The following is a 12,412-nucleotide window of genomic DNA, read 5'->3' on the forward strand; positions in this document are numbered from 1 at the left end:
TACTGTAAATAAAGCAGTACAATTAATTCAACTTACACTTTTATAAATGCAACAATATAAGTGATACATACTTGCTGCATAACAGATTACATGTTGCAGTAAATGCAGAAAAAACAGCACAAGTGTGTCTTAATTTATAGAATAATATTAGGAAATTAGTCATGACAACAGCAGATGTTCATTCCTGATGTAAGACTTAATGGAATTGACTCATACATGATTTTCTTTTTTATTTATATAAAAAACAGCTTTCCACATCACAATGTAAGAACAGGTATAGAGGTTATTGCAGCCATATATATACACACACACACATACATACAGAAAAGAACACAAAGGCGCTGATAAAACAGGCAGGTATTTGCATTTGCTCAATTTTGCATAGCAGATTAGCATCATTGCATAGTTTTTCTGTCCAGCACAAAACCGCTTTATGCTTTCAAAGCTTCTTTTAAATGAATATGTAAGACACTTGTGAAAAAATGCACCAATCGGGACTTTTTCAGTTATTGACAGTTGGGCTTCCTCTAAACCTAAACCCATGGAAACGCATCAGCAGAAAAAGCATTTAGACTCAAGTGGCCTCATAGAAACAGCAGAGCATTTCCAACACAATTGTGACTCAATATTTTTCTTTTTCCTTCTACAATACTCGCATCTCCAACACACAAAAACATCCCAGCAGTGTTTACCTGACATATCTTTGGAATGAATAGCTTCTTGAGTGCTATTCCTCTCAGATTGGAGAAGGATAATAATGATTAGGTTGTAATAATGAACACCCCACTTGGAGGAGCAACTTGAAGGCAACAATTATGATTATTAACCCCACTAATTGTGTCTTCAAACCGCTGATACTGGTAATATGTGGGAAACACTTCCGTATAAAACTATATGAGTCATTTAAACCCACACAGCTGAGCTGTAATCATAGACAGGTGGATGCTTCTCTACACTCTCCACCCATCTTCTAGCTATCATACCCTCTGAGCCTGGATAGGCCACATCCTCTTGCTGAGTGCGTGTGGTTTTCTTCTTCATTCCTCTTGTTCTCACCCAGAATGGCTTGCAGATATCTGATTTTGGCTTTCTGTATGTGACCTTTGGTTGTTTACATATGTCGTCCATCCCTTCACTTTCTGGGTGGTGTCGCGGTCGAACGCGGCGTAAGACCCGTTTGAAGATGCTGGCGGTTAATGAGAGTTTCCTGGAGACATCTTGAGTGTGACTGCTAGATGATGACTCCAAATGATGACTGTCTTTAAGACTCAAGTTATTTTGCTCCTCACCTACAGTCTGGCCTCCAACATCTGGCAGATCCAGCCAGTTCCCGACCAAATCAGCAAAAACATTGTCTCCTAACACCAATGGCTGTCTGTTTCTGCTGTGGTTCATCAGTGAGGCTGTCCAATCGCTGGAGTCGTCAATATCGTTTGAGGAGAAATGGCTGTCGTTTGTGTCTTCCTGAGAGGAAAAAGAGGAAGAAGTGCTTAGGCTTCCTCTGTTAATCTTCCTGGGTTCATGTAACCTGGGAATATGGTGGTTTTCTGCTGGAGAGCTAGTGAGAAACAAAGATGGTTTCCCGGTAAGCTCAGTCTTGAAACATTCTTGTGAAAGAATTTTGTCTGGATTCCGTGTTCGGCCCAGGTGGGTTATCCTTGAATTGTGATTTATCTGATCGAGCATCGAGCTGGTGTATGAAGAGGCCTGACTGTTTTTGCTTGAGAACTCCAGCTCCTCCAAAGCAGTCTGGACCTGTAAGAGTTTGAGCTCCTGGAGAGCACCGACCACAGAATTCATCTGAGCGTGGAGACCCTCCTCTGACTGCCACAAAGAATCCTATAATAGGAAAGGCAAGAACGCAAGAGAGCAATTACAACATAATGAAGCTACAATAAATGTATTCTGTTGTGACTCATGAATAACACTGACTTTACAGTAATTCTCAAAGATCAATATTACACCGAACTGTCTGCAATTTCTGCCCAGTGTGCCATCACTGATACATGGCTCAGCATCTGCTGATGTTTTTTCCACGCCACAAATTGAATTGCTTATTGGGAGCATTGAGGAATTATTTTCTGCAAATCTGGTTTGATATACTACTGTTCTAAAGTTTGGGGTTAGTTAAAAAATGTTTTTTTTTATTTTTTTTAAAGAAACTTATATTTAGCAAGGATCAATTAAATTGATCAGAAGTGACATCAAATAATAAGTGCTGGTCCTTTGAGCTTTTCATTCATCATCATCATCATCATGAAAAAAGTATCAGGTTTCACAAAAATATTAAGCAGCAACATTAAGCTGTTTTCAACACTGATACTAATAGAACATGTATTTTTAAATAACTGTTTTCAATTTAATGTTTTAAAATGCTATTTTAACTTGTAATAAATGTTCACAATATTACTGTTTTAGTGTATTTTGATCAAATAAATGCAGCCTTGGTGAGCAGAAGAAGATTTCTTTCAAAAACATTAAACATTCTTACCAACTCCAAAGGTTTTAATGCTAGTGTTTATATTGTGAAAAGCTCTGTACAAGAGATGCATTCATGCCCAATGAAAATTAAGGATGAAAATGTTTGGATAAAATTATTATTATTTAATTGTATTGAGTTTTTATTGTGTTTAATTATTTTTTGGACAAATATGAATGTTAAAGTGATCTTGACAGAAAGGCATGATGTGTCTTTAAAGATTTATCTAAAAACGATGAGTGAAAATTCTGTCAAAAAAGAAAATGTTTATGCTGTTGGCATCTTTATTTAGTTCTATTTATTTATTTAAATTATTAATTAAATACATGTAAACAAATAACATTAAAATACTCTTTTTATATTTTTTTCTTCTATCACCAAATAGAACCCATAATCCTACCTTCTTCCACCCTGCAGTCTTTCCTTTCCTTCTCTTGTCTCACTCCCTGCTTTCTGTTTCTTCTCTCCCTTACAAGTGTGATCGATCACCAGCCAGTCTGAGCACAGCAGCACTACTGATGCTATTCTACAGTAATGCGTCTCAAGGCATGATGGGAGATGTAGGAGCTAACGGGCATGTGGGTGAAATGACTAGACTGTGAGTCATGGATGAACAGCTGAGGTGTGTATTTTCCTGAGTTGGTCATAAATGCAGGTGTGAGGAAACAGAGCTTAACTTGTATTTGACCGGAAACATTCCTTTAAATATACTTTCAAATAGGGTGTTTTATAGCCTATGACAGCTGGTTATTAGGGCAGTAGAACCATAGAGAGTCACTTTAATATATACATTCATTTTTTAAACTTTAAAGAGGTTATTTATTGTTATGAATCACTTTCACATGTATAACTTAGCCCTGTTTGCTAGTTATGGCATGTTTGGTGTTTCACCAGATTTAGCCGTAGGTCTTATTTCTCATTGTGTGATCATGTCTCTGGCCTCTCTTGAGTCAGTTTCCTTTGGGATGTGCCCAGACGGACAGCAGCATTCATCAGACGTCACTGACAACACCAACAAATAATTGATGGTTGCGTAACATCCTTGCAGCCCTGCTTCCTCATCTAGCAGGCACCTGTTTTCTCTAATTCATGTTCTCTTTATTTTCAGCCACTATTATTCATATAAAGTTTTTTTTTTTTAAATTAACAAAAAGAAAAAGAAAAAAAAGAATAAATAAACAAATAAATAAAATTTACTCCCAATAATGTCATTACTACTTATAATGTTGATACAAAGAGATACATTTTCCATATCAGAGCATGCTACACAACTCCGTGTCCAAGCTCTTTTTTTTTAAATCCAGGCTGGACTATTATAATGAGCTCTTGGCAGGCTTTCTATCATGCACTGTCATACCTCTGCAACTGACCCAGAATGCAGCTGTGAGAGCAGCCTTTAATGAGCCAAAGAGAGCACACAACACACTTGTGCTAGCTGCTGATGTTTGCCTGGCTCTGCACCCCCATAACAAAACTTCCGATCTATGCCCTCCAGAAGCTTGTGTATTCTGCAAGTGAATGGCACATTGTGGTGCCATCCCAGATAGGTGCAAAATCCCTTTAATGGACCTTTACCTGGCCCATATCTGCTGGTGTAGCCTAATGACCTGTGTACTGTCTGTGCTTGTGCTAGCTGGGATTATAGTCACAGACAGTAATATGCCCTTGGTTCGATTGCTTCTATTGTTTTCATCGTTTGAAAGTCTGCTAAATCATTTAATGTCAAAATGTGAATGTAATTTAGATTTTTCTTTACTCTATAGTTGTTACAGCAGCTTTACATAGTGCATTTTAAATATTACAATATCAAATTAAATTGAGCTGTTGTGTGCTCTGGGTAAGCATATTTTTGCCGCAATGCTGGAGGTTTTAATATGAAAAAGCATTTTTGTTTTGTTTATGTGAGAGTAGCAGACAGCAGAAATCAGCACTCCCATTTAAATCATTACAGAAGGGCGAGTACCCTTTCTTTTACTGTCTATGCGAGTACAAGCCAATCAGCGGCCTCATTTTCAAATTACCGCTGCCAATCAGGTTGCGTTGCACACTTTCTTACAAAGTACTGCGTGCCAACTGCCAACAGCTGGATAAGGACCACAGTCTATTTTTTTTTTTTTAATTAAAATTGTTTCTAGTTTTTATTTTTTTTTACAGTCTACGATAAGGACACACAAATAAAAAATATATTTTAACGTAGGCTTATAACAATTATCTGCACATATCTGAGATGATCTTTTTAAGAAAGAGAGAGAAAGCGTCAGGGAAATCTCACCAGTTTATGTTTAAGACGCCGAAGGTTGCTGTTCGTGTCATCGAGTTCCGTTCTCTCTTCACCCATGTCTGCTACACAAATAGTGTACAACTAAAAGCCGGTTGATTAATTAAATCGCAATCCCATATCGCTAAACGCTGAAGGACACTTAAACTGATCCTTGTTTTTCCCCCCACGGTTTTGGTCAGTTGTGAGTTATGACCATCGCCGTTACTAAATTAATATTCCTCCCATCTAAATGATCGTAGATCTACGAGTGCTCTGGAGTAATCGTAAAGCTCTAAGAAGAGAGAGTTATGAGGTCATGGTTATGCGGAAGGTTATGCGAAATCGCAGACAAATGCCCGAGATCACAGGCAAATCGGTGCTCTAGCACGCGAGTGACAATCACACAGTGTGCAGAACACAATCCTGGCTCCCTCTGTCTCTTCAACAATTTCTTCCGTCATAATCTTTTTTCTTTTTCTCCACAAATCAGCGCACATACAATTTGAAGCAAAACTTTTGCAGTTTATCGTTTTTAATAACAATTTTAATAAAAGTTTAATAAAAAAAAAAAAAAAAAGAATTAAGACAGCATCCACGGCCTTTGTTGTTATTGTGGCATAAAAGTAGAAAGTTTATAGTCTATAATTAGGCTATCTGTAGCCTATGGCAAAAAATTACAGAGCGAGTTGTTCCCGCTGTCCTAAAGGAACAAAATGCGCCGGCGCTTAATTTCGTTGGACAAAGGGTTAAAGAAAACGTAGCCAATAATGTCATAGTTAGGCTATGTTTAAATATTAGCCTATAACATTATTTTTTAATTAAATAGCCTAACTGTCTGTAGGCTATATAGGCCTATTTAATAAATAAGAAGCGAACCAAAATCGTCGGTATGGATTGACGTGTGTAACGTTTTTCTGTTCACAATTAAACAGAATTGTCCAATATTCGGGCTCATGTTATACGAGCTGAGAACTAAACTTTGTTTTGGGGAAATATTACATTCCTGACCACTTTTACAGTCTATGGGCTCAGAGAGATAGGCTGTGCAGCCTGATGCTATAATGGAGAGTCCGCGCTCTTCTTTGGTCAGAACCACGGAGAACGACCGCGGACAGGTCCGTCCTATGCACCGAGACTTTTCACAATGCAACAACATATTTAAAGAGCATTAAGCTATAAAATATCTATTATGTAAAGGGAGGGGAAGCAGCCGCAGCGAGCGCAGACACAGAGCGGCCAGAGAAACGGAGGAGCGACTGCAGTATGGCGTTTGTGGAAAACTGCGGAAAAACTGCGGAAAAAGAGCGGGTGTTGAAACCTGTCACCGGAAAAAGTGTGGGTGTATCCCCCACGGATGCGACACCCCTGAACATTTGCTGTGACTGCTCTAAAGTGACTTTCTTTTAAAGTCCACTTTTAATCCTGCGGTAATCTACCCGTAATAATGTTAAAAATACTTTATTTATAGCATTGTCAATCAAGCACAATTTTATTAAGAAATATAAAATAACTATAGAATACCGTAGCCTAAAATAGAAGAATTGCAGAATTACAGTAGGCTAGACCAGTGGTTCCCAAACCTGTCCTGGAGGAACCCCAGCACTGCACATTTTGTATGGCTGTGTCTCATTTCAGAAGGCTGCGTCCTCCGGAGGTCGCATTTGAAGGGTGCATACGTCATAAGGCCGTCTCATTTCAAAAAAGTGAGAAGGACTCTCCAAACGCGACCTTCGAATGCGTCCTTCTTTCACAGGAATTCGGAGTATGCACGAGGAGTATCCTTCACGGCTGGAGATAACCCACAATTCTTTGCGTTTCCGTTAACAACCGTCATATTTTTTTTATATTATGTGAAAAAACGGCACCACCGCCAGATATACATGCGAGCGTAGGTGTGGTGTTTAAATTAAGTAGTTCAAGCTTTTTTTGTTGTTGTTTTTTTAAGCTCTATTACCTCAAACAGATAGTTTTGGTAAACAGGATTACAACTGTTTATTGCATTTTAAACGTTTAGAACAGTACATTGCTGTCAAGACAAGAAACATTTCATAGTCATTTTCAAGTTATAAATAATTTTCATTCATATAACATGGCGTGAGAGCGCAACGAGGCTGAACTTGTTGGCATAGCAACGTGATACTTCCTGCCTGTGTGTCCTACGAAGGACGTCTCGTTTCATTCTGATTGAGGACACTCCGTATACTGCATCCTACACAGCACGTGTTTTTTTATTTTAGGCCTATTTTTATACATTATTACATTATTTGTTTTAAATTAATTTATAAAACTTTGTTAAAACTGTAGTTTTAAATAATGTTCAACGCATTGTTACCCGCGATTTTAATTCCTGTGTAAATGCATTTATGCCGCTTCAGAGAAGGATTAAACGGTCTGTGTAAATGCACATTTTTGTGATTTTATGCTCCTGCAGAATCGGTTTCGGTGCCGCGTTTGCTGTGTAAAGATGCCTTAACTGTCCAATACCCACAACGTATGGTAACGTTAACGTTAGTTCATTTTCCACAGCTGCTTGACGTTGTTACAAAAGTTAATGTTATGCCTAGCTTGGAACAATACTACATAAAGTTTAAACGACACCAACAACAAATATAAGTTGATAATTCAATAAATAAAACAGGAACAGTAACAAATACATAGAGCATCTTCACAAATATCAGCTAAATTTGAGAACATACAAAATGGTTAACGTGACGGGTCTGACAGACGAGTCAGATAGCACCTAAAATACAATACCAAATTAACGCTCTAAAACAGGTTATGTGACAAAAGAAACAAAATACAATTCTTAATGTTTACCTCAGAAGCGGGAGGTTTATCCTACTCCGAAATCTGACTGAAAGTGATGATGATCCATGCATGTAATGGCGATTAGTGTGTGTAAAGAAATTTGTTTGCCCCGCTGACTGAGGTTCTTGCTCCCACAATGCAACGCAACTAAAAATCAAGGGGGTAATCTAGCACTCGGAAAGCGTTCCACCCATAGGGGCTGCCATTGCTAACCAAGCCATCACCTGCTGTTAGCATCCCATTGACTCCCATTCATTTTTGAGTCACTTTGACAGTGAATAACTTTACATCTGAGGCGTTTAAAGACTCCATTTGTCCATTGTTTATTTCTAAAGAAACACGACAATGTATAAAAGGTTCCGTTACCTTGTATCTTACACTATCGCCCCGCAGAAGCTGTTTTTGTAAAAATAGGCTAACGATTGCGTCATAACCAACGCAACCCTGTCGCACAGTTGAGAAATTACCGTATAGACCTGAGGAGACGCTCGCAGGCAATCTTTTACTGTCTATGAGACAGTTGGGGGGACGTGGAGACATAAAGTCTGATAAAGTCAAGGGGGAAGAATGGGGAGAAGCCCATAGTGAGCCAAAAGCAACGGGAGAAAATATTTAAACAACGCGATTCAGATTTCACTTTCCACATCTACTAGAAGACTCACAGCTGTTAGACAGGAGGCTCACGTCACATCTACGTCGTCAAGCTCAGTCTGAGCCTGCGCAGTTCGCTCAGCCATCAGGAAGTGAGTGCCCCTAGGTTGACTTCATTCTTTCGCCGTTGACGTCAATGGGAACGCTCGGTCCATTTCTTTTACTGTCTATGCTAAAAATATGGAAAAAGACCTGTAAAACACAAATACGGAAAATTCCTTCAATGCCGTAAATGCATTTATGCCGCTTCAGAGAAGGATTAAACGGTCTGTGTAAATGCAAATTTTTGTGATTTTATGCTCCTGCAGAATCGGTTTCTGTGTAAAGATGCCTTAAGACTAGCACAACCAGGCCGATGAACAGCCACTTAAATTTGCGCCACACTATGAATTTGCACGTCTTGCATGGACTTGTGAACCAAAAGAACGAGGTTTCAGGTCGCCTGAGAGGTTTAAAAGAGAAACAAATCTTATAATCATCTTCTGTTAACACACAGAACAATAAACTTATTTAAGCGAGAGTTCGATTACTTGGGAGGATGGAGTTTTGGATTCATATTGGGCTCATCTCTGCCTTTTCCAGCAGGTCTCTCATCCGCTTCTCATTCACAATCTCCAAAGTCAGCTCCACCTTTCCCTGAAAAAAACACAATAAAAAAACGATAAAAAAGGCCCAATTAAATCAAGCTCAACATGAAATGACATCCACAACCCATTTGATCAAACCAAGTGAAGCGTATTCAAAGGGGTAATTCACTGCTGGCAAAATGGGATTTAAATAAAAGTTGGCTGCCTATGCAGTAGAAAGGCTTTTAGGCAAACAAGTCAGAAAACTTCAACACCCATAATGCACTGGGCATGTTGCCGTCCAAAGCAACTCCCGATCTGCTCCTACTAAGTCAAATTCTGCCTTGCTCGAGAAGGAAATACTTTTGAGCAAACTTTTAGTAGCCTCTCGAGGAGAAAATACAACACATGAACACAGCTCATACAAAGAAACTCAGTGACATACACGGTTAAAATTTGTTACAAATTGAGGAGTTTTTATATTTATAATATATATATATATATATATATATATATATATATATATATATATATATATATATTTATGAATTTATTAATCTGTACAGTGAAAACTAGTGTTATTTTATATTTGATAACTTTATTAGATGTATTTTGTAGGCCATTACCTGAACAGTAATGTTAGACCTTCCTGAGATTTAAGCACTGTATTTCATTTGTTTCTTTTATTGTCTATTTATTGTATGTATTTTACCATTTGTTTGTACTTTGTTCTTCTTCTTATTGTATACAAATGAAACACAAAAAAATGGATGTTTTATATTAGTATTGTTCAAACATTGTTGTTTATTTTGCTATAGCCTAGATATTTTACATTTTCAGATTAACTATGTTCTTAATTGTTAACTATGTTCTTAATTTTTCTGTTTATTATAAAAAAGTATAACAAAAATAACCGATAAGAATACCGCTAAAGTACCGGATCGATGAGCAGTATTGGTAAGGGTAGTAATACTGTTAAAACCTTAACGATACCCATCCCTACGTACAGGCAAGAAAGCTGTTGCCATAGTATTCCATTTTATCATAATGCTGTATGAAAAGTATTTGAAAAGTGCACATATATGAAAAGTATGATAACATTTTTCAGGGATAAACCTACAGAGTGCTGCAGGTATGACATCACCTCGTAGGCCAAAATAGAAGCGAGTTAGCATTTTAGCACTTCTGGTCCCCTCGTCCCAAATTCAATAGGTTTTTTGAACGGGATTGTGTTTAAATGGCTGAAATAAGGTCTGTGGTGAACAAGCTGTTAAAGACACTTTCAATTTTTACTCTACAACATAAAATACATCAGTATTACCCCGCTCATGATTTTTTTAAGCTGTTCCGTGTCTGGCGGCTGCTAACAGGTGGCTAAATGGGACTACAGAGGCTGTTGAGGAGATTAAACGTCATCACGCCCAAAAGGTAAGATCAGTTTACAGCCTCATTATGCTCATAATTGTGCTCTAATAAGCTATTCTAACTCAAACATTCTGGGAAAATGTTTTTGAATAAAACCTGAGAGATGTCAGAAGCTTAGTGATGATGACGCTGAAGTTGAGCGACCGTGGTGTAGTCCGTTTATAGCCTACTTTTAGCTTTTTACTTCTTCTTTTTTAAACTGTATTTAGGCTTCAAAATTAATAAAAATTGTGTTCATCTGTAATAATTAGCTTGATGGAAAAAAACCTGTAAGTATCAGACCAAAAGCCTACAGGAAAATCCTATTTGGATTGTATAGAGTTTTACAAGTGTAAAGCTAGTTCCCTGCAAAGTGACGTCATACCTGCATCACTCTATTCTTACAATAATTTTCTTAAAAAACCTCTGTCAATTCGTCGGTCCGTGGGCGGGGATAAAAAACCCTGCTGTCAAAATTTTAAAGGAACTGTATGTAATAAATGTATTTCAATTAATCATAAAATGGCTCTGATATGTCACTAGACATTAAGAAATCATGTTAATTTCAAATACTTATATCACTGACAACAGTAGTCCGGCCAGGATATTGTCATTTAAAAGTTGTTGTTGCAGCCCTCAACTGATGTTGATGTTGACATGTTGTGTTTTGGCCTGAAGCTCCGCCCTCCACCTATCTACCAATCACGAAGTCAGTGGTGTTTCAGCATCTGGGTTGCCAGATCTGCTCTAGTTACCACATCTGCAGCTACAAACGTTCCTGCTGGATCCTGCAGCTTATCTGACAACCTCGAGTCAGGGGGAGGGGGAGAGGGGATACACCGCTCTACAGTCCATTGAAAGTCATTACAGTACCAATTTTGGCTAGCCAAGAAATCTAGACGCACCCTAGTGGCAGCAAATCTAATCTGCCCGCGAGTGTCGTCTAACAACTCTCAATACACTTCTGAGCTGTAAACACCAAACTCTGGTCGGGCCAATCACATTGTGTATAGAGTCGGTGGGCGGGGCTTAACATAGTGACGACGGCCAAGTTGTGCTTGCGTGCTTCTAGTTATCACAGAAACATCCGAACGGCGGTCTTTCGAATCATCTTTGACCGCGACTCTGGAAGACTTGGAGTTAAAGTTTTCTCTGAGAAAAGAATAAAGAACAGCACTGAAGTCATTCTTAAAAAGGGAAGATGTGTTCGGAGTTTGGCCGACTGGATATGGTGAATGTTTAATCTATCAACAAGCTCCGTTTCACCTTCGTTGCTCTGGTTGGTTTTAGCGCTATCCAATCGTGTGCAGAGGGAGTTTGAAAAACAAGTTGTTTGGATCAAATAAATGCAGCCTAGGTGAGCAGAAGAGCCTTCTTTAAAAACATTTTAAAATGCTACTGGTCTGAAACTTTTGACCGGTAGTGTAGCCTATGTATGTATTTCCTTCACATTCATGTTAAAAATAATACTAGGACATAGTATGACGAGACATAGTATGAGGAGATTTAATGTTAATGGACACAAAAACTGTAGTTTACTATTACTTCAACTATACAATTTTTTATTATTTTAAAAATATATTAATGAATGTGTAACATGTTGTAAAGTGTTTCCCATTTGACTGTATATTCAGTCATATTATTTCTTTCACGTTCATGTTGTTACACATAATACTTAGACACAAAGAATGTGACATTTAAAATGTTCAAATGTCAAATAAAAATAACCATTTATAGGGAAAATAATAGGTTTAAAAATTTAAATGGCTGAACTTGTGATTCTTATGCCCATATCATGGCATTTCTGCAGAAAGACTTGATAGGATTAGTCTTGTCATCCATGAAAACGAAATTAATACGTTTTATTAATTAATAATTGTTTAATATTACGACAAATAATATATTTTGACAAATGCAAAAAAAAAAGTATGTTTAGCTTTCATGATAAAACGTGAATTCACTCACCACATCAGGACAGAAATTGTCTTATTGGCTTAAATGCGTGTTTCAAGGATATGAAAAGAAAAGTATGGTGACTTTATTAAAAAGTATTCTTGTTAAATATTGTAGACATCGTTCCAATTAATATCCTTGTGAAAACCGCCGTAAAAAGCTTATATTTAACGAAAGAAAATCACGTGTATGGGTAGCGCTGCTCACTTCCGGTTATGTGGACGACGTGGTTCCGAAACTGTTGCGTGCTGTAGCGCGTTCTTCATCGCGTCACTCAGCTCGCTCTAATCC

The 12,412-nt window shown here is 37.8% G+C and overlaps 1 protein-coding gene across 5 annotated transcripts; it reads right to left on the reverse strand.

Annotated features, from left to right (window-relative positions):
* Window positions 1–277: 277 nt before the first annotated feature.
* On the reverse strand, window positions 278–12,372 carry inka2 (inka box actin regulator 2). Of its 5 annotated transcripts, XM_067412627.1 has the most exons (4): window positions 12,134–12,372; window positions 8,729–8,834; window positions 8,210–8,390; window positions 278–1,839 (listed from the first exon to the last, which is right to left on the reverse strand). In XM_067412627.1, the coding sequence occupies exon 4, from the start codon at window positions 1,798–1,800 to the stop codon at window positions 904–906; it is 897 nt and encodes a 298-aa protein (XP_067268728.1). In that variant the 5' UTR covers window positions 1,801–1,839; window positions 8,210–8,390; window positions 8,729–8,834; window positions 12,134–12,372; the 3' UTR covers window positions 278–903. The 5 variants fall into 5 exon arrangements, with proteins under 5 accessions (XP_067268728.1, XP_067268727.1, XP_067268725.1 ...); XM_067412626.1 differs by lacking the exon at window positions 8,210–8,390; XM_067412624.1 differs by lacking the exons at window positions 8,210–8,390; window positions 8,729–8,834; window positions 12,134–12,372 and adding an exon at window positions 6,320–6,501.
* Between the last annotated feature and the right edge of the window lie 40 nt (window positions 12,373–12,412).

The sequence above is a fragment of the Pseudorasbora parva genome, chromosome 13 (assembly GCF_024679245.1).
Source record: "Pseudorasbora parva isolate DD20220531a chromosome 13, ASM2467924v1, whole genome shotgun sequence".
NCBI lineage: Eukaryota > Metazoa > Chordata > Actinopteri > Cypriniformes > Gobionidae > Pseudorasbora > Pseudorasbora parva.